At 42.4% G+C, this 23,808-nt stretch overlaps 1 protein-coding gene across 1 annotated transcript in view; it reads left to right on the top strand.

The window, feature by feature from the left end:
* LOC149409174 (proto-oncogene tyrosine-protein kinase ROS-like) overlaps positions 1–23,808 on the top strand; it is a 264,442-nt gene that overhangs the window by 158,586 nt on the left and 82,048 nt on the right. Inside the window, exon 22 of the mRNA XM_089650093.1 lies at positions 19,039–19,361. Within this exon, the coding sequence (XP_089506219.1) occupies positions 19,039–19,361 (323 nt within the window). The remainder of the gene's footprint in view (positions 1–19,038; positions 19,362–23,808) is intronic.

Raw genomic sequence — 23,808 nt, forward strand, 5'->3', positions numbered from 1 at the left:
ACATAAGATTCTTGTTATTGAATGTTTATGTTAATTTTTTACCTGATAAATTCAATGCAGAAGCCTTTCCGTCACCTCTACCGCCGTATTATTCCTGGAATACTACGGAAGGTTCATTAAAAATCAACTATTTCGTGACTTTATCTTCGAATGCGCTGAAAGCAAATTGTAATCTGCGAAGTGTTTTCAATAGTGGAGTTCGGCCACCCTCCACTATCTTGTAGAGGATGTGGAAGATCCCAGTGGTACAAAGCCATCTCGCTAATATCGGATAAACAATTTATTAAAATCTGCCAATAAAATCTCCACAACGGCGCAGTAACTACACAAAGTTCAAGATGTGAAAATGTCAAACACCATGTCATAGACACTCAGCTGTCAACAGTTTTTCCATAGACATTCACCATCAGACAATGGAGATTACCGTGGCTAAATACTCATAACTGTCCTTTTTCCTTGTACACCTTTCTAATAGGAACGAGCGAAAAGGCATCTGTATTTTACAGTGTCGAAAGCAAAAATATTTCTTTGTCCCTTTTCCTCATATAACTTTCTAACCGACGAGAGTGAGAAGTCAGTAATATTTTAAAGGACGAAGTACTTCAAGACCTGTGGTACAAATATTAAACCAAATATTTTGGAACCAGGTATTTTGGAGATTTGTCACAAGTACAAAGTACGGCATGAATATACCCGGTACTTTTACTGGGTACGATAAATACGCCTCTCCTCTACTTGTTATCTCATAATGACTTTGGCTCTGTACGTCCGATATACTCCCCACGGTGCAGTCTCTGCTGCGCCCAGCTACTCCATCGGGCGTGTTCTGTTTCATCCCAGCGTCTCGTGTTTGCAGTTGATGTCATCGCAAGGGGTTTCGGCTAGGCAGGTGTTGTCGTGCTGGTGATTGGATCGGCTGGTGTTGTTGAAGCAGGTAGTATGACGGCGATTTTAATGGCCGGTCTAACATATATTCCGGAACTTGTCTGGATACGGGCTGTCCTGACTTGTCCGTCGGCGGCGGGCACGGCCTCAAGGACGCGGCCACGCGGCCAGCTGTTCCGTGGCAGCGTGGAGTCCATAATGACCACCAGGTCATCCTTCTTAATGGGTGTGACCGGGTTGTGCCATTTTTGCCGAGCTGCCATGGTGGGAAGGTATTCTAGAAGCCACCGCCTCCAGAATATGTCTGCAAGTTGCTGGCCGATACGCCACTGGCGGCGAAGGCATATTTCCTCTTCCTTTTTGCCAAACATGGACAAGAGGGGACGCTTTCCAGTCGACCCTAGAAGAAAGTGGTTGGGGGTCAAAGGCTCTTCGTCGCGTGGGTCAACTGATATGTGAGTGAGTGGTCTGTTGTTCACTGTGAATTCAGCCTCTGCCAGGGCCGTGAGTAAGGTTTCTTCTCTAGGTGCCCGTTCCTTAAGTGTGGTGCTCAGGGCTCTTTTTACTGACCGTACAAGCCTCTCCCAAGCTCCCCCCATGTGGGGCGTCATTGGAGGTATGAAATGCCACTCAATGCCCTGGGTGGCTATCAGTGGCGGCTCGTGACTTTTGGGTTACTAGAGTGCTAATATTACAAAAAATGGCTTAATTGATGTTGTTGTAGCTGAAAACAATTTTTTTTTTTTTTCGAAAATTGATTTTTTGTATGAAGATTTTCAGGAATTCCGTGCGGCGCACGGCTATACTGAAATTTCCTGAAAATCTTCATACAAAAAATCGATTTTCGAAAAAAAAATAAAAAATCATTTTAAGCTATAACAACATCAGAAATGCCATTTTTTATAATATTAGCACTCTAGTACACCCAAAAGTCACGAGCCGCCACTGGTGGCTATGGCATCAAGCATTCTGGCATCGTGGCTCAATGATACCAGAGCGTCTCTCATCTCTGCATCGGCTCCATGAAAATTTGTTCCGTTGTCGGAGTAAATGGCTGCGGGTTGTCCCCTTCGCGCAGTCATCTGCTGTATGGCCATGATGGCTGAGTCTGCGGTCAGTGAGGCGGCCAGTTCTAAGTGAATGGCGCGGGTCGAGAGACAAGTGAAGATGGCTCCATATCGTTTTTCCCGATGTCTGCCAACCGTGATCTCCATAGGCCCGAAGTAGTCGAGTCCGCAATGTGTAAATGGGCGGATGTGATGCATCAGTCGAGGTGGTGGTAGCGCCCCCATTAGTGGTGGAGAGGGTTTGCTTCTCCTTATGTGGCAGGTGGGGCAGGCGTGTGCTATCTTCCTGCTTGTAGTGCGCAGACGCAGTACAAAGAAATCGCCCCGCACCTCTGCGACCGTCTTTTCCGTGCTGGGATGGTCCGCCTTCTGGTGGTAGTGGCGAATCAGGAGCTGAGTGTACGGGTGGTCTCCATCCAGGATGACGGGAGTCAGTGCTACACACTTCGTTTTCGCTAGAGCTCGCAGCCGGGTACCCATCCGCAGGGCGCCGTCTTGTCCGAAATAATAATAATAATGATTGGATTATTTATATAGCGCCGTTTTCGTGAGAAAATCACCTCAAGGGCGCTTAACAACTTAATTTATGCATTGATTACTTAGACTTAATTACTTTTGGTTTATAACTAAGTTTCATAGATAGAGAGAGACTTATAACTAGAGACCGGATTATATGCAACAAAAATAGCCCAAAATATGCATGCAAATATGCAATAAAAATAGCTAAAATATGCACGAAAATCCATATAAAGGGTCAAAATATGCAACATGAAATAATACAGGAAGTCGTATTTTTACATATTTTTATTTTATTTTAGTAAGCTATTAGTTCTCAAGGATAACAATTATATTTTCGAAAATATCAATTATAAAATGTATTTAACAATAAAATTTAGAATTTACCTTTAAAAACGTATATGACTAAGTACTGTTCTAAATGTTCTGTAGACAAATTGTGTCTACGATCGCTAAATATATTTTTGTAAGCGGAAAAGGAACGTTCTACGTCTACTGATGTGGCTGGACAGAATTTAAATTTGGGTGCGATTTTTTAACTTATTGTTCCGGGCAAAATTTCACCCACCCCGTTGATGAAGTTATCAATTTGGCACAAAGGTTCAAACCCTAGGTTATTATTCAGTATGTTTTCAAATTTTTGCTTTGAGTTTACTCGGGAATAGCTGGGGCAACGGGGAATTCATAAGGCGAATTTCCTTCATAACCTGAATAGATGCATTCAATGCCAATCCATGAGTTTCAAGCGTTTTTATACTTGCAGGTATGTAGGCGAAATGAGTGGTAATCATAGCTAGGTTTGTTTTAATACTGGCGTCGTCAAACGATTCTTTGCACTGGAAAACTGCCAAAGCCTCTGCACTATCGAAGTCATTGATAACACCCTTGATGGCTTCAAAATGTTCATGGTAAAACATCGCAGCTTCGATCCATGTACCCCAACGTGTTATTACTGGCTCAGGAGGTAAAGGGATATTTGGCAGTTTTTCTTTGTAGGCCTTTATACGAGCAGGCGCCTTCTTTATTTGCTGATGAAATCAGGTTACTTACATTCGCAAACGTGGATCTCACTTCTTCGGCGAGTCTGTGAATTCCGTGAGCAAAACACGTTACATGAATCAAATTGGGATAAAATACTTGGAGGGCTTTGCCTGCTTTGATCATATAGGGGGCAGCATCTGAGAGCAACACATACACATTTTCATCCGCAGAAGATTCAGGAAATTTTTTTTTTATACCCTCATTCACAAATCTGGCGATCGTAGAATGATTTGCCTTTTTAAGTTCTCTGCAGGCCGTGAGCAAGCGTAAATATGCAAGATCTCAAATTATTTGCTAAAATATGCAACTACCGCTGAAAAGGGTCTAAATATGCATTTGCATATGCAAATATGCAAATGCATATAATCCGGTCTCTACTTATAACTAAGACTAATGTCGAGTGATTTACAACTAAGACTTTTAACTAATGACGCTATACATATTTTTATGACCAAGTGGGCATTTTTACACAATACCGCTACAAAACGACTTACAACTACGGCTTAAACTAGAGATTTACGACTAACATACATATTTAATTTATATTTACAAATACCGATTGTTATCATTTCTGCGCGTGGTGTCAGTTATAAAATATTTTGAAAAAATTGTTTACGCGTAATAAACGGTTAATAACGGTGAAAAAAAAGTCGAATAGAAAATCCCCTGGACTGAGCAATGAAATACTACTGATGAATAAAGGTCATCATTCTGGATACGACAAGTTGAAAAGGTGAGTCTTTAGTTTTGCTCTGAACTCAGATGAGCTGTCGATCTTTCGCAAATATGAAGGCAGTTTGTTCCAAGCTGTTGGGCCTGCTACTGCAAAAGCTCGGTCTCCAAAATTGGTATTGTGATTGCGCATAGGTACTGAAAGTCTACCTATGGCTGTTGAAGATGCTGATCGAAGCGTTGCTTGCCTAACATTAACATCGTTTGGAATGCAGAGTTCCGACAAGTAGGGTGGTGCCATATCATGTACGGCTTTAAAAACCATCCAGCAGAGTTTGAATTGGATTCTCTCAGGGCACTTAAGCCAATGAAGGTTCCGCAAATGTTGTGAGATGTGGGAATATTTGGGAACACCAGTTATCAGCCTTGCTGCAGCATTGAAAACAGACTGAAGTCTGTCAGTGTATATTTTAGGGAGACTTGCGTATATGCGAAGAAGGGGTTTAATGGGTTCAGACGACTACCAGTCGGCAGCATTTGGCCTTGCTTGAGGGTGGTCATGTCAGTATTGAAGGCGTCCTCCTGAGACCTTTTTATCCATCTGTCTTCCGCCTCCTTGATCTCCTCCGCTCGCAGTGGGCCCCCTACAGATTTGTTAACTTTCATCCGACATTGTTTCACAAAGCAGAGAACCCACGCTGTTGCACGGATCAGCCGTTGCCATAAGGAGAATCTCTCGATGGATGGTAATGCTTCCCTTGCAGTTGATAGAAGGCCGACGTAGTGAGGCTTGACCTCTAGTGTCTGGTCGTCGGGCCTTATGACAGGTGCACGCTCTTTTGGCCACGCACTCTCAGGTAAAATGATAGAAGCCGGGCCGGTAAACCACCTTCCTTTGGGTGATAGGTCGGGCACATCTGAGTCCCTTGTACCGATGTCAGCGGGATTGAGCTTGGTTGGCACCCATCTCCAGTCGAGTATGTTGGTTAACTTATCTATTTCGCCCAGTCTGTTTGCCACGAAGGCAGAGTACGTACGTGGGTCAGTTCGTAACCAGCACAATACGGTTGCAGAGTCTGTCCAGAAGTACGTTTGGGATATACGGGCCTGGCTTTCCTTGTGGATGGTCTGGGCTAGTCTTGCCGCGATGAGTCCGGCTTGTAACTCGAGGCGGGGAATGGAGAGGGGCTTCAGTGGCGCCACTTTGCATTTACTGGCCAGAAATGTCGCCTGTAGGGCTCCATTTACTTCTTCGGTGTAATAGGCGACAGCACAGCAGGCTTGTTCTGACGCATCGCAGAAGAGATGAAGCCTACTGGGTCGAAGATTTTCATTACTATTGAGAGTAGCTGCCTTTTCGTGGGTCGCGTGGCCACTTCTGGGGTGATCGTCTCTTGGAATGAGTACAGGAAGTTATCAGTGGATGGGTCCCAAACTAGTCCGAGCACTCGTTCTGTCTCCGTACCTCCACCGCTGATCCGCACTGTGGAACTGGCCCGGTCTTCTGTGGGAACACCGGCTATGGCAGCTGGACTGTTAGATGCCCAGCTCGTTAGATGGAATCCTCCTTTCGCGAGGAGGGTGCTCACACCGTGGACGAGTGAGGCAGCCTCCTGACAACTATCTACCGCATCTAGGTAGTCATCCATGTAGAATTTAGAACGAATGGCTGCTGCGGCAGTCGGGTTCTCATGTTCGTATTCCCCGGCTACCTTGTTCCGGACGAACTGGGCGCTGCTCGGTGAACAAGTGGCTCCGAACATCATAGATGACATCAGGTAAGTATCAGGTTCGTGTTGGTTCGGTAATCTCCAGAGGTAGAGTTGGGACAGCTGATCTTCCCGCCTTATCTTGATCTGCAGAAACATTTCCTTGATATCTGCGGCAATGGCGATATTTCCCTCTCGAAAGCGCAGAATATTCCCTAAGAGGGAAGACAGCAGGTCAGGGCCGGTAAGCAGCTGGTCATTAAGGGAGGTCCCTCGGCAACGACTGGCGGCGTCGAACACTATCCTGATCTTCCCTGGCTTATTGGGGTTTGTCACCGCAAAGTGGGGCAGGTACCATTTTCTGGGTGCGGTTGTTGACGCTTCCAGTTTAGACAGCTTCCTGGCGTAGCCTTTGTTGACCAGCTGGCTCATCTTGTCGCTGTAGGCTGCTGCCAGATTCTGATCTGCTGCCAGCTTCTTCTCAAGGGAATGAAGTCGTTTCAGCGCGCACTGCCGGTTGTCAGGCAATGTGGCTTCCGGATTACGCCACAGGAGGCCAGTTTCCCACCTCCCAGTGCGAAGAGGCCGGGTAGTCGTGTTCATTAGTGCGATGGCCCTTTGTTCGCTTGCCTGGGTTCTCACCGTGGCAGTTTTTTTTTTATTTTTTTTTATTTTAGCGACTATATAAAATAATTGTTACATACAAAATATAATGGTGAAATTAAGTATAAAATATTGTATTTCTTAGTCCTCCTCACTAGGGGGTCCTGTGCCGAGGCGGACTAAAGTTATTTAAATATGGTTTATTTGTCTTCTATGTCGTTTTTAGTGTCTTCTATGTCGTTTTTAGTGTCTTCTATGTCGTTTTTAGTGTCTTCTATGTCGTTTTTAGTGTCTTCTATATCGTTTTTAGTGTTTTCATTAGGGTTTTTTCATTGACCTCTTTCAGCCATATTTTTATTAATGATTTGTATTCATTAGGATTTTTTATTAGTTTTATGTCTTGGGGAAGGATGTTATGGAGTTTTGTTGCAAAGTATGTATAGTTTCTTTGTCCGAATGTGGTTTTATAACTTGGAATATTTTTTATATCATTTTTGTTCGATCTAGTGTTATGCATACACAGTCTAGTAGAGGATTTGTTATTTTTGAAGAGCTTCAATAATATATTTTTGGCATATATTTGCTGTACATTTGGTACGTCAAAGGAATTGAATATTTCAATTGAAGGCGTTCTAATTGGTACTTTCAATATGGTCTTTATGATTCCTTTTTGAATCGTATTCAGGTTGTGTATGTGTAGCAGATCCCCGTCCTATGATTCCATATTCAATTCGAGAATGACATAATGCGTAGTAGACCTTTTTCATATCCTTTTTATTTAATACGTTTCTTAGATTTTTAAAGAAATATATAAGGCTTGTGAGTTTTTCCGTAATACCTTTGATGTGTAGGTCCCATCTAAGATTTTCGTCGATTATTACTCCGAGATATTTTATGTTTTGTGTTTTTTCGATGACGGGGCAGTAACATTGTATATTATTTCCATGGCATTCGTGTAGTTTTAGTTCTAGTGATTTTATTGGTTGGCTCCTTGCGTTTATTGAAAATGTTATATATTTTGTTTTGCTTATATTAAGGGTAAGCGAGTTGATTTTAAGCCAATTTTGAAGTGCACTAAGCCCCTTTTCAGCCTCATTAAATGTATCCGTCCAATTTTCTTCTTGAAATAATAAAACAGTATCATCAGCAAAACTGATTATGTTTCCTTTAATGGTAAGGTTAGTTAAATCGTTGATATAGATAATGAATAGGATCGGTCCCAGTACACTTCCTTGAGGGACGCCATAGTTTAAAGATAGTAGTTTGCTCTTTTGTTTGCCAATTTGTACTTGTTGTTCTCGCCCTGTTATATATGACTCTAATAAGTTCATTGTTTCGGCCATTCCTATTTTTTTTAGCTTAGTTAGTAGTATTTTATGGTCTATTGTGTCAAAAGCTTTTTGAAGATCTATGAATAAAGCCAAACACTTTTTCCCTTCATCTATGTTTTTTATGGCTATGCTTGTTAGATTTTCTATGGCATCATTGGTGCTTAGATTTTCCCTAAAGCCATATTGGGATGGTGATAATAATTTGTTTTGTTCAAGAAAATGAACAATTTGCTTCTTCATTACAGTTTCCAAGATTTTTGAAAAGGAGCTTAAGAGACTTATGGGTCGGTAGTTATATATATCCTTTTTGTTACCACTTTTATGTATAGGTATAACTGTTGCTTTTTTAAGGCATGAGGGGAATACATTTGTAGATATAGACAGATTGACCAAGTATGTCAAAGGGAAGGTCAGTTCATTTTGGAGTTGTTTTATTGTTTTATTTGAGATTATGTCATTTCCCGATGATTTATTAACATTGAGGGATGCAATTGCGTTTCTGATTTCAGTATTGGTTACATTAGTTAACTTTAATTTATCTATCTGGTTCATACTTTCCTTTTCTTCTGGTAAAATGCTAGTTTTTGGATGTCTGATTTGCTTTGCCAATTTTGACCCTATATTTGTAAAAAATTCGTTTACGTATTCGAGAATTTTGTCCGGATGCTTTTCGAAAGAGATTTGGGTATTTTCAATTGTTAGTTCATCTATGTTTTTGTTATGGGATGATTTTGCACTTGTAATTTCATTAATGATCTTCCATAATTTGCGTGGGTCATTGTTACATTCGTCTATTTTTTTCTTATAATAATTTTCTTTGACATTGCGTACAACATTTTTGCAAATATTTCTGTATCTTTTATAATATCGTTGTATAAAAATATCACAAGGATTTAATCTAACTTTCCTGTGTAGTTCATCTCTTTTTCTAATGCAATTTATAACGCTTTGGGTTATCCATGGTTTAAGATGTTGATTTTTATGTGAAATCTTTTTTTCTATTGATTTGGTATTTGACATGATGGTATGAGTTATATATTCAATGAATTTACTCCAGGCACTATTTGTATCAAGGTTCTCCAGTAGGTTTATCCAGTTTGTATTTAGTAATTGTTGTTTTACTTCATTCCATATGGTTTCTGTCTTCTGCACGATAATTGGGTAGGGCTGCGATCTTTGTATTTTCTTTTTTGTAATAGATAAAATTGTTGTATAGTGGTCGGTTATAGTAGAGGTGAATATGATAGAGTTGGTTGGTTTAACAGTCTTACTGAATATGTGGTCGATGCAAGATTTGCTGTCATTTGTAACACGCGTAGGTCTATTTATCAAACTTTCAAGTCCGTGGGCGGCCAGTGTTTGCAGATAATCAGTTCTATTAGGATGACCGTTTTCTAGTATGTCAATATTTATATCTCCGATGAGGAAGACATTTTTTTTGTTTTTTAGAAGATTGAGTTCATTAGAAAGCGTTTCAAGAAACTGATTAATATTAGTTGTAGCTGGTGATCGATACAGAGCTAATATAGTGGTTTCATCACCCACTTTGATTTTCAAACAGTTTGCATTTGTGAATTTTATTTCATTGACTTCAGTTTTAGTGTCATCTTTAATGTACACTATCACACCATCATTTTTTGTGTAATTCAAATTGGTTGCATATGAGGTGTAATTATTAATATGTAAGGGTGAATATTTATCCTTTATCCAGCACTCAGTGAGGATAATTATATCAAGATTAATTTTTAGATTCTTAATTAGTATCTGAAGTTCATCGAAGTTTTTGTTGATACTTCGTATATTTTTATTTAATATATTAAAATTGTTTTTAAGAGTTAGCAGTTCATCTGGTTTGTTTGTAGTTATTGTTTCCTTATCCATGTTCTCAGTAGGTATTTCAGTTTGGTGTGTTCAAGTAAGTGATTTGTTATATTAATTTATCGAGGTCGTCCAGATGATTTACGTACAAAATTTTTTGATCATGACCCTTACGAACCATTATTTTCCCATTTTTGATCCAAACAAATTCATAATTTTTTTCTTTGGCTAGTTGCTTTGCTTTCCAAAGCAACTCTTTTTTGTAGGGACTTATTACTTCACCTATGTACACTTTTTCGTTTGTCAAATCCTTTAGTAAATTAAGGTCCATTTCTCTTTTTTTAGATAGAAGGATTTCTTTTAGTTTAATTTCTGTAAATTTTACTAGGATTTTTGGCGGAGCATTAAGTCTTCGGTCTGTAGTTCTGGTCACATTGTTTATATCAGCGTGTTTGATTTGAACTCCAGCTGCAGATGCGACTTTTTTTATAATTTCCTCCAGTTGTTCACCATTTCTTTGTGGAATTCCTGCAATTTCTAGGTAGTGCAGATTTGATGTATATTCAACTTCATCTAGTCTTAGTTCCATTTTTTTTATTGTAGCGTTTTTTCCCACTTGCTCTTTTTTCATATTTTCAAGTTCGTTTTGGATTGATTTATTTTGGTTATTATTTGTATCCAGTTTTTTAATAATTTCGTCATATTGAGCACTTATGTACTCAATACTTTTTATAGATTCCGTATTCTGACATTCAATTTTTTGAATTATATCCTTTTTTAAAGAATCAAACTTTTTGTCGATATAATCAAAAATTTTATCCATAGTTTGTTTGTCCTCTTTATCAAGGTTTGATTTATTGCTACGTGTTTGGGTATTAGACATTTTGTTCACAGTTTACAAGAAAATTGGGTTCAAAAATGCCCCCACTTCAATTCAAATTCAAAATATTGTCTCTGGTTTCAGTGACAGCCAGAACAATATTTCATTAGGTTTATGTCTATGGCTTTAAATGTCACTTGTCACGCTAATAAGATTTTGTTTTTAGAATCACTGTTATAATAGATGTATTCACACTTTGATTATTTAATAATCGGAAAACGATCCACTTTTTGAATGTGATACAATTAGTTTTTGTATGAAAATCACAATGTAGATAACGATTTTTAAAACTTTTTGTAGGACGAGAAATTTACTTGCTTTATTGAAAACTTCATAGAAAAAGAAAAAGAAGTTACGCCAAGAGAATCGACGGCAAAGTTGCATTTTACCAATTCTCTTAGGCGGATATCTGCGGCTGATTCAATTTGTAGTGCCAGCGTCGTGGATTTATTGTCACTGTCGGGCCCGACACCCCCATGGGCGATCCACCCCAGTGCGGTTCGTGACACTATTCGCGTAGTGTCATGGTCTTCGCGCACTTCCCGTGAAACGATCAGATGAGCATTGTCTTGCCCTATCAAAAGTTTTGGGGTGACAAGGTTTCCCTGGGCCTGTTGTTCTGGCAGGTTGAGGTCGGAGATCGTGTTGGCGATGATGTAGTAGGTGTCACTGCTATCACATCCTCTTATGGTCAGCTTCACTCGGCGGGAGAGTGTGTCAGAGGTGCACATCCCTTTGGCGCCATGGATCCGTATGCCGCGGACTGGGCCGCTCACCCCGATCCGTGTCGCGATGTCAGCGTCGACAAGTGTCACAGTTGAGCCTTCGTCGAGGAGCGCGAACACCAAAACTTTGCTTCCTTGGGGGACGCCCAACATAACCTGCACAATTTTTAACAGCACGCTCCGGTTCGTCGTCTGGCGTCACAAGTTAACCTCACCGACGGCACCTTCCGGTACGAACTGTGGGTCGTGAAGCAAACGGTGATGTGGTGATCTGCACCCTCCTATGCCGCACCATGCCTTGGTTTTACAGTCCCGCGAGTGGTGTCGATCCAGACACTTACGACACAGGTTCTTCTGTCGCACCATAGTCCACCGGAGCGAGACTTTTCTCCGCGAACTCGGTGCACTCGCGAGTTTTGTTGTTGCCACCGCACTGGCCGCAACTTTCACTAGACAGTTTGCGTTTACGCGTATTGTTCATTTTATTTTCGCGAGGCTCACTCCTCTTTTGCGATGTAACAAATTCAGCGGGTCTAGAGTCTGGTTTAACTTCTTCACCGTTAACTACATGCACCTGCTCGGTCCGTCGCGGTCGAGGTCGCACTGGGTCCGTGGAAAGCTTCGTCACCTACCAGTACAAACGGAAACTTTTTATCGGTTTCTAGTAACTCACATGGCTCCGGAATATTAAGTTTGTTTTCACTTTCAGAAAAAAATTGCCAAAACTTTGTATTTTTCAAAGTTCCACCGTCTGACATCCGCCCATTTGCACCAACATCAACCATCATAAATTGATAATTGGCGTTTACAATAGCCATAAGAACAATACTAAATGTCTTTTTATAGTTAAAATAGTAAGATCCAGAATTTTAAGGTTTTTCTATCTCGATGTGCTTGCCATCAACAGCACCTATACAGTTGGGAAAATTCCATCGTCTCTCGAACTCTTTGGCTACTTTTTTCCAGTCCTCGGTCGTTCTCGGTACCTGTGAATAGTACAAACATTGGTCAATTTTCTTACAGGCTTCCGGGTTATCCTATTATCAAAAATAGAATCAAAAAGAGGAATAAACTAATTGAATTGAATTGAAAGAGATGCCACAACCAAAGAAAAGCACAACAAAAACACATCACAGCAGGACCTGATAGATATAGCATCGCATTATTTCAAAAAGCCTGATGACTCTGAATCGGATATAATTACGAAGAGCTGGGCTCTTAAACTCAAACGTTTATCAGCAGATCAAAGACGCTATGCGGAGAAAATAATAAATGATGTTTTATTCGAAGCCGAAATGGGATCACTGTCAAGAAACGGAGTTCAGATCTTGCCTGCTAGCTCACCCATATACACATACTCGTACCAGTCACCAGTCACCCGCACCATATCAGTCACCATCACCTGTGCCATCACCAAATGCACTCCACTCAACTACGACATACCAGTCACCCACACCATATCAGTCACCATCACCTGTGCCATCACCAAATGCACTCCACTCAACTACGACATACCAGTCACCCGCACCATATCAGTCACCATCACCTGTGCCATCACCAAATGCACTCCACTCAACTACGACATACCAGTCACCCACACCATATCAGTCACCATCACCTGTGCCATCACCAAATGCACTCCACTCAACTACGACATACCAGTCACCCACACCATATCAGTCACCATCACCTGTGCCATCACCAAATGCACTCCACTCAACTACGACATACCAGTCACCCACACCATATCAGTCACCATCACCTGTGCCATCACCAAATGCACTCCACTCAACTACGACATACCAGTCACCCACACCATATCAGTCACCATCACCTGTGCCATCACCAAATGCACTCCACTCAACTACGACATACCAGTCACCCACACCATATCAGTCACCATCACCTGTGCCATCACCAAATGCACTCCACTCAACTACGACATACCAGTCACCCGCACCATATCAGTCACCATCACCTGTGCCATCACCAAATGCACTCCACTCAACTACGACATACCAGTCACCCACACCATATCAGTCACCATCACCTGTGCCATCACCAAATGCACTCCACTCAACTACGACATACCAGTCACCCACACCATATCAGTCACCATCACCTGTGCCATCACCAAATGCACTCCACTCAACTACGACATACCAGTCACCCACACCATATCAGTCACCATCACCTGTGCCATCACCAAATGCACTCCACTCAACTACGACATACCAGTCACCCACACCATATCAGTCACCATCACCTGTGCCATCACCAAATGCACTCCACTCAACTACGACATACCAGTCACCCACACCATATCAGTCACCATCACCTGTGCCATCACCAAATGCACTCCACTCAACTACGACATACCAGTCACCCACACCATATCAGTCACCATCACCTGTGCCATCACCAAATGCACTCCACTCAACTACGACATACCAGTCACCCACACCATATCAGTCACCATCACCTGTGCCATCACCAAATGCACTCCACTCAACTACGACATACCAGTCACCCACACCATATCAGTCACCATCACCTGTGCCATCACCAAATGCACTCCACTCAACTACGACATACCAGTCACCCACACCATATCAGTCACCATCACCTGTGCCATCACCAAATGCACTCCACTCAACTACGACATACCAGTCACCCGCACCATATCAGTCACCATCACCTGTGCCATCACCAAATGCACTCCACTCAACTACGACATACCAGTCACCCGCACCATATCAGTCACCATCACCTGTGCCATCACCAAATGCACTCCACTCAACTACGACATACCAGTCACCCACACCATATCAGTCACCATCACCTGTGCCATCACCAAATGCACTCCACTCAACTACGACATACCAGTCACCCACACCATATCAGTCACCATCACCTGTGCCATCACCAAATGCACTCCACTCAACTACGACATACCAGTCACCCACACCATATCAGTCACCATCACCTGTGCCATCACCAAATGCACTCCACTCAACTACGACATACCAGTCACCCACACCATATCAGTCACCATCACCTGTGCCATCACCAAATGCACTCCACTCAACTACGACATACCAGTCACCCACACCATATCAGTCACCATCACCTGTGCCATCACCAAATGCACTCCACTCAACTACGACATACCAGTCACCCACACCATATCAGTCACCATCACCTGTGCCATCACCAAATGCACTCCACTCAACTACGACATACCAGTCACCCACACCATATCAGTCACCATCACCTGTGCCATCACCAAATGCACTCCACTCAACTACGACATACCAGTCACCCACACCATATCAGTCACCATCACCTGTGCCATCACCAAATGCACTCCACTCAACTACGACATACCAGTCACCCACACCATATCAGTCACCATCACCTGTGCCATCACCAAATGCACTCCACTCAACTACGACATACCAGTCACCCACACCATATCAGTCACCATCACCTGTGCCATCACCAAATGCACTCCACTCAACTACGACATACCAGTCACCCACACCATATCAGTCACCATCACCTGTGCCATCACCAAATGCACTCCACTCAACTACGACATACCAGTCACCCACACCATATCAGTCACCATCACCTGTGCCATCACCAAATGCACTCCACTCAACTACGACATACCAGTCACCCACACCATATCAGTCACCATCACCTGTGCCATCACCAAATGCACTCCACTCAACTACGACATACCAGTCACCCACACCATATCAGTCACCATCACCTGTGCCATCACCAAATGCACTCCACTCAACTTTGACATACCAGTCACCCGCACCACATCAGTCACCATCACCTGTGCCATCACCAAATGTACACCACTCAACCTTGACATACCAGTCACCATCACCAAGTGGGCACAACTCAACTTTGACATACCAATCAGCTGCACCACATCAGTCACACTCACAAGTCATAGGCAAGACACCAGTGCATGGTACTGCCAAATCAATCATAATTGTGTCATCTCAACCTATGCAGGCGCCAAGTCTATCTCATGAACCTATGCAGGCGCCAAGTCTATCTCATGAACAGCCTGTAATGGTTCATATACCACAACCAACTACTGAAGAAGAAGAATCACAGACTGCGGCTAAGTTCTTACAACACTTCTATTCTTTTTAGTAACTTCTTATCGACCAAACTGAGAACTTTTTGGTTATGAATCGGTTGTACAACCGAGCCATACAAGATAAAATAAAAAAAAAAAACCATTAACCCCTTGGGCCTCACCCTTATTTTTTCTCGGTCCAAATATTTAAAATCGAAATAACTAAGATTCCTGAACGTATCTAAAAACTAAAAACTGTTTCAGGTGATAAAATACGCTTCAAAATGTTATAAATCAAAATAAACATAATATTTTTATTTGGCACGCAAACATAAAAAAGTGTTAAAAATGGATCACCTTACGTTTTGTCTGTCTAAAATTACTGATAACGAAAAAATAATAAAAACACAAACATACTTAGAAATGTGAATCATAAATATTATTATTCACTTTCCATCTAAAAATAATTTATGATAAGTCCCCAAAGTTTCATAATTTTATTTCAAAGCGCGATTCGAAACTTTGGTTTCATAAAAGTGTACATTTTCCTTATTTTGTGCTAAGTTTTTGTATTTGAATATAAAGCTTGATCTTTTTTCTTTCTAACACCGTTTATATCATATTTCTCACATCTCTATCTATCTCATATCTCTTCCCTATTTTTTGCACTAAAGGGCACAAATAGACTCAACGGGTTAAAAAGTTTTCTGTTTTGTCTGTCTCATATTTCACCATCACATTAAGTATTTAATTTTTGTTATGATTATTTTGGTTAAGATATATTAGAATATAAATGAAAATAAATGAATATCATACATACCCGAATATTTTCTTTTAACTTTTGAATTATAGCCTCACACGTCTCCTGTATTATTAAATCCAAAGTACGAGGAGCGACAGCACACATAAACTTTAAATCTTCCAAGTCCATACCAGTGACCAAGTACCTTAGAGTTATAGAGAGCCTTTGGCTGGCAGGAATAGCTTGTCGCATATTGGTATCTTGCTTTTCAATATTGAGTAGCGAGTTGAGTAGCGCCCTTTGTGGCAGCTGGACGCGTCATGCCGTCTCCAACCGCTTTGTGTTTTTTTAGTATTTTCAAGGGAAACGAGGCAACATCCCTTTGAAGTTATTTAAAAAATCAGTGAATCAACATTTTAAATTAACTTACCAATTAGTAATCAGAACTTTAGTAATGTGACTAGAGTGCAGTGTTTCAAAAATGAATAATCGAAAATTGTGCTAAAAACATTCTAAATTCGCTGAAGTTGAAGTTGAACTTGGGACGAGAATCGGTAACTGTTGTACGCCAGATGTTTTCAATGTTATTCTTGGAAACAGTGAAAGCCCTAACAAGTGCCCAAGTTGATTTATTATTCCGTCCGCCGCCTTTTATTTCGGAACAATGCACCACTAACATAATTACCAGAAACAAGTGTACAAGGAGATGGACTTTCCGAGCGTCACAAGGTTTGTTATCTATGTGAGGATACTGTGTCAGCGCTTAATTAGCAGCAGACACATACCTGGACGGATGACGAACCTCGTGCTGGCACTGTTGGTGGCGCGGTGCACTCTTTCGCTGCAGTAGCTGGTCCAGTTTCCTCACCACCTGGGATTCTTGCTGCAGAGTCTCCATCCTCTACCTTCGTCGAATGTCACAGCGGTGCTGCCAAGGTCTGGAATCCATGAGAGGACATTGTGTCAGCGCTCTATTAGCAGCAGACACATACCTGGAAGGATGACGAACCTCGTGCTGGCACTGTTGGTGGACGCGGTGGACTCTCTCGCTGCAGCAGCCGGTCCAGTTTCCTCACCACCTAGGATTCTTGCAGCAGACTCTCCATCTCCGTGTCACCTGTTTCTGTACTTCATTTTATTTAACTTAATTTCAATTTGTAATATTTATATTATTTTTTTTTGTAATATCTGCATTAACTGTACAGCGCCCCTGAGGTGATATTTCGCAAAAGCGGCGCTATAAAAATCATCCAATAAATAAATTGGGTCTAATCAACTCCAACAATGTTTCAAAAGAATCGTTGTCCATTCGTAGAAAATTTTTATAATCGTCCGGCTCAGTTGCTTGAAGAGTTCTTTGCAAATTTTCATGCGTGAATCGATATCTCATTTTATACCATTCCTTACACCATCGCCTCTTTCTTTTCTTTTTTTCTGTGATAGATACCGCTAGAGTTATAGCAAGGAATGCCTTGTCTGCGTTGGAAACCATTATTAATTTTTGCGACAACCACTCTCCTGGGCACAGGACGGTAAACGACTGCGGCACGTGGACTTGACGGCACCTTCAAGTCGCCTCAAGTCCCACGTCAAGTGAAATCGTCAAGCACGTAGACTTGTCAAGTGTACTTGATCGTTTCGGGGACCCATTACGTAACAATTTATTAAACGTAAGAAAAAAGTGTAATATTAATCTGCCATATATTATATGATCTGGCTTCATATTTTTAGCACATTTTAGAATTTTGCTTCACCATTTACATCATGTTTATTCATGTGCCTAGTTTGGCGGTCGTAAGATTCTAAAATTTGTACCTCAGAAGTCAAAGGTGGTTGGTTGTCACATTTTTGAAATTGTTCAGGAGAGACGAAATAGTAAAATTTTTCCTTTGAACATTGTGGGGTTACCAGACCATTTATGTTTTTTTTTTTTTTTTTTTTATATAGTGAATACCTCACAAGAGTCCCAACTGCTCCCGTCTGGAGCCAGTGAGACTATGGCATCCCCAATTGGGGGATGTTGTGAGGCTGAAGGTAAGTGGGGAAAGTGGAAGGTGGGGAAGTACCTGGCTATTCAGATCTAGTCACTAAACACGGCTAAAGCCATTTGGAGCAACGTTTCAATTCTGAATGGTGGTCTTACACCAGGGCGATACTGGTAGTATCTTCCACTCTGGAACGTGCCGCAAATATACTATATATTATTTTAATTAATTAATTGTGAAATAACACAAATTAATCAAATAAAATTTATTTGCGCACGCCGGGTTCGAACCCGCGACCTTCGGAATGGCAGTCCAATGCGTTACCACTGGACTATGTTGACCTAACTTAGTTTCACATTGTCGTAAGACAACCATCTTTATACCTTTGTGTAGATCAATGGGTGGCCAACCTTTTCAGCAGCTGGGCCACATTTTAGAAATGAGATTTCCTACCGGGCCGTACTAGAGGTGAGTCATACTAGCTCGTCTTGATACTTGGAACAACTGGTACAAGTATGAATAAATACCTAGTCCAAATACCTGTTCCCTAGTATTTCGCACCTGTACTTAGTTTTACAAGTAATGGTATGCCAAAAGGAATTATTGTATGGGGTATTGCTCTCTCAGTGCTGGATTCCCCACAATATTTTTTCAGATCCATGGGGGGGGGGTTAGAAAACTTCTAAGAAAAGTAATTCCCCACAAATAGCTCGAGAATTCCCTGTCAAAAAATTCCCCACATTTTTTTCACGTCCCACTGGTGCATTTGCATTGCGGATAATCCGTATTTCGGTTAGAGGAACACACTTCTCTGTAGAAACTGAAAAAACTAAAAAAGTCTCGTAAATAATTTATTTTCACAAAAAACCGACTGGACAACCGACCTTTGACTTCTGAGGCCCAGAAATAAACCATGAAATGTTACTGAATAAATAAATATAAAAAAATTATTATTTCAGATCATTATACTGGATAGAGATGAATCACCATGGTCTTGGCAAGCTCATGACATCCGACATCGATGGCACTAACATCCGCCCCTTCTTCGGCGGCCAGCCCGACCGCAACAACACCATTGACTACCGTGGCCAACCGACCGGCGCCAAGCCCTGCAACTGCTCGGAGAACCCGGCCGTGGGCCTCGGATTCACCATCGACCTGACCAACCCCAAGAGCCGGAAGATTTACTGGACGGACGCGTGGCTGAAGCACATCACCGCCTCGGATATGAAAGGGTGTTATTGCAAGGTGCTGGTGAATGCAACGAGGTGGAATGATCACGGTACCTATGTTTTTTTATTAACTAAATACAATAGAACCCCGTTAATTTGAACCCCTATAAATCATAAAATTTTGTAAATCTGAATCTAAAAGACAGCCATGACGGTAAAACGCCGAAAAGTGTATTTTTACGTGGTGGTCCTAATTAGTATTATTATTTTGTAAATCGGAATCGATTTACACTGGAATGTCATATTTTTTCCAATTTATTTCGAATATCCGATTTTGAAGGACCGAGAAAATTCGTTTTACGCAGAAATATGTATATGTTTTATGAATTTACACCAAATATCTGAATTCATAAGGACGGCTGCGACGGAATTCGAACGCTAAATTTCAATTTACGCGGAAATACGACATATTTTTACGAATATACTTCAAATATCTAAATTAAAAAGGCCAGCCACGACGAAAATCTGCCGAAAAAATTCGATTTATGCAAAAAAATATCGTATTCCATATTCGTAGTCGGCCGCGTCGGAAATTGGCCGCAAAATTTCGATTTACGCGTAAATATATCGCATTTTTACGAGTTTATTTCAAATATATGAATTTCAAAGAACCGGCGCGACGGAAATCGGCTCCGAAAATTCAATTTATGCGAAAATATATCGTATTTTTCCTAAATTTACTTCGAATATCTGAGTTAAAAGATCCAGAGCTACGAAAATCGGCCGCAAAAATTTGGATTCACTCGGAAATATGACGTAATTTAACAAAATTTACTTAAAATACCTGAATTTAAGGGGTCGCCTGCGACCCCTTAAATAGCCGCGAAATTTCGATTTATGCGTAAATATATCGAATTTTTACGAATTTATTACAAATATCTGAATTTAAAGGGTCCTCCGCGACGGAAATCGGCCGCGAAATTTCTATTTACGCGTAAATATATCGTATTTTTACGAATATCTCAATGTGAAGGGTAGGCCGCGGCCGAAATCGGCATTGTAATTTCGGTTTACGCATAAATATATCGTATTTTTCGAATATCCGAGTTTAAAGGACCGGCCGCGACGTTAATCGGCCGCGAAAATTTGATTTACGCGGAAATGTGTGGTATTTTTATGAATTTGCTTAGAATAACTGAACTTGAAGGGCCAATCGCAGCGGAAATCGGCTGCGAAAATCGATTTAAACGGGAATAATTCGTATTATGTAGCATAGGCTTTATTTAAAACCTATAAAGTGAGATAAATATTACCATTTTGCAGCCAAATCGACGTTTCTTACCAATTTCGTGTGTAATTCTTAGTTTAAATCTCCCGCCAATGTCACCTGCTAGTTCCAAATGCATCCTTGAGGCGGCGCCAGTAGTGGGACGCCATTAGCATTTATTTTGCGAAGGTCAAACACGTTTGGTTTGTTTACAAACATCAAATACCGTAAAATAACCTGTTTTTCAGTATTTGCGCAAAATTTACATTTTTTTTTCGAGGTTATTAACAGTGTGACTGTTCGAACTCCGTAAAATTGCGATTTATAGAGTTTCGTGTGTTTTTGTTTAGTGTTTTCGTGATTATGTCGGATTCCGAACGTTCCGAGAGCGGGGAAGCCTAATTTTCGAGGGCGGAAGACATTAAGGTGATCCACACGGACACGCGGGGGAAGCGTCCGAGGGTCTGCGGCGAAGACAAAGCCAAGAAGCAGAGGGTTTGTGAATTAGCTCCCGCCGACCCGCGAATTGACGTATTAACGCAGCAGATGTCCCAGATGCAGGAAATGTTGCGTCTGCTGCTAGAGAAGCGTTCGGAGGCTCCCGTCCGTGGCGCCTCGGACGACGATGACGATGACGATGACGAGGACAGCATCTGCCTGGACACCCCTGCGTCGCTTCGGGAGGAATTGGCAGGAGATTTGGGAATGGGACTCGTCCATCCGAATAAGCCGTCTCGTGACTTGGATCTCGGGGAGTGGACAACTGACCTAAAGCAGCCGAAGATACCATCGGCCGACCCAGGGAGGGTGAAAAAAGTGGAGCTCCTTCAGCATCTGGGGACGGCCAACTGGAACAATGTCCGCTACCTCGAGATCCAGAAGTCGTATGCCGCAACCCCTCTCTTCTCAATGTTGGCATTGAACCCTGAATTGAAGCGCCTAGCTCAGGAGGAATCGGCCAGTACGTCAACGGACTCCTTCTGCGGCTCCCTGACCAATGCTCTTTCCCTGCAGGCTGATCTCCCGAAGGCCTCCTTGCAGGAGCTGGTCAACTGGAGTGCGGAACCGGGCACGAAGCTGAGCACTTCCACTCTTTTCGAGAAGGTGCAGTCTCTCTTCGCGGCGGGGTCTGAGTCCCAGAAGGTGTCCAAAGACATCATGCAGATGGTCTGCGGAAAACGGGCTAGCCACATTGAGTATCGACGAGAGGGGGCATTGCGAGGCATCAGTGACGGATACGTCCGAGATGCCTTACGGAAGATTCCGCCCACATCGGAATATCTCTTTGACCCGAACCTCCTGTCGGCCCAGCTGGATAAGTTGGGGGGAGTGAAGAAGTGCCTCGCTCCTCAGCCTAGCACGTCGCGACCAGCTCCTCCCGTTAAACCTGTGACTGTGCAGAACTCGCAGCCCTTTCGTCCTAGAGTACAGCAGGGGAGAACCATCGCGAGAAGGGAGCACCCTGAGAGTCGAGGTCCAGAACCAGCCCGTAGGGCCGCTAAAGCTTTCCCTCCCCGAGGTAGGTTCCGGCCCAAGGAAAGAGCAGGGAAGCCAGACCGTAAGAGGTTTTAACAGCGGGCCCTCTTTTCAAGGGGGTCAGTTGCGCTCATTCGCAGGTAGGTGGAGGAACCTTGGCGCCCCTACTATCATCCTTAAGATGTTAGATGGCTACCGAATTCCATTTTCATCAAAACCTCCACTAAATAATAATATTGATTTATTTAACTCCCCTTTCGCCACTAAGACTTCTGTGGCAATGACAGAACAAATAGAAAAACTCAAAGCCCTTAAGGTTTTAGAGTCGGCACCTGCCACTCCCTCATTTATTTCTAACATGTTTCTGGTCCCCAAATCAGATGGCTCAAAGAGGCCGGTCTTTAACTTAAAATATTTAAACAATTTTCTGACTGTCAGTAAATTTCGTCTGGTAAACGTTTATCGAGTTCCTACTTTTCTACAACCGAATGACTGGATGGTTAAAGTGGACCTCACACATGCTTACTTTCATGTACCTGTGAGTGAGCAGCATAGATGTTTCCTTAGACTTATCTATAGGAATGAACTCTTGCAGATGACATCCCTCCCCTTTGGCTTGGCCACCGCACCTAAGGCATTCGCAACCTTCACTAACTGGGTAGCGCAGGAACTGCGGAAGAGAGGGATGAGAATTCTAGTGTATCTGGATGATTTTTTATTAGTAAACCAATGCCTGCCTACTTTAAAACACCAGTCTATTGAAATGGTGGAGTTTTTGCAAGGCTTGGGATGGCATATACAATTTGATAAGTCAATATTAGAACCATCACAACAAGTTCAATTTCTTGGTATCAGCTGGAATACTCTAACTAATGAAAAGTCTCTCCCTCAGAACAAGGTTTCAGCCCTATCTTATTTGTTAAAGGGTTTTATTCAGACGGGTAGGTGGTCACTAGATAAGGGGCGCAGCCTCTTGGGCTCTTTAAACTTTGCTAGTTTTGCAGTTCCAAGAGGCAGGCTCAACAGCCGGTACATACAGAAAGGGTGCTTAGGACTCAGACACTACCACCCTTGGGAGTCATCACCAATTCCGGCAGCTACCGCTCGGGAATTGAGATGGTGGGTTCGATCGCTCACCCTGACGTCACCTATACATCTGCCGCTGTTTGAGCATTACCTGACAACCGATGCCTCTGATCAGGGTTGGGGTGCCCAGCTGGACGAAAAGCTTCTCAGCGGTGTGTGGGCTGATGACCAGCTGAATCTTCACTCCAATGTAAAGGAGATGCTCGCCGTGTTGGCTGCCTTGTCTCCTCACGCGCTTGAGCTATCTGGCTCGGGTCTTCTGATCCAGTCGGATAACAGGTCTGTCGTATCTTATCTCCGCAAGGAGGGTGGTACCAGATCAACTCAACTCCTGAGCTGTACTCGACTAGTGCTAGATGTTTTGGATAAACACTGTGTCTCCATGACAGCACAATACTTACCCGGTCGTTTCAATGAAGTAGCGGACTGTCTATCTCGTCATCGTGCTGTACCCGAATGGCACTTGCTACCCTCGTTCACAGAGGTAGCATTCAGAAAATGGGGACGACCCGAAATAGACCTATTTGGCTCTAGGACAGCGCATGTGGTTCAAAGGTATGTTTCTCTTGATTTTCAGGACGACGAGGCAGACTACCACAATGCTTGGAGCAGGGACTGGGACTATCAGCTGGCTTGGATCTTCCCTCTCTCGTGCCTCATGCCGAGGGTTCTTTGCCACCTGAACAGAGCAAGGGGATTATACTTGGTAGTGGCTCCTCGTTGGGAAA

Source organism: Hesperophylax consimilis, unplaced genomic scaffold (assembly GCF_061612785.1).
Source record: "Hesperophylax consimilis isolate HC1 unplaced genomic scaffold, BYU_Hcon_1.0 scaffold_34, whole genome shotgun sequence".
Lineage (NCBI taxonomy): Eukaryota > Metazoa > Arthropoda > Insecta > Trichoptera > Limnephilidae > Hesperophylax > Hesperophylax consimilis.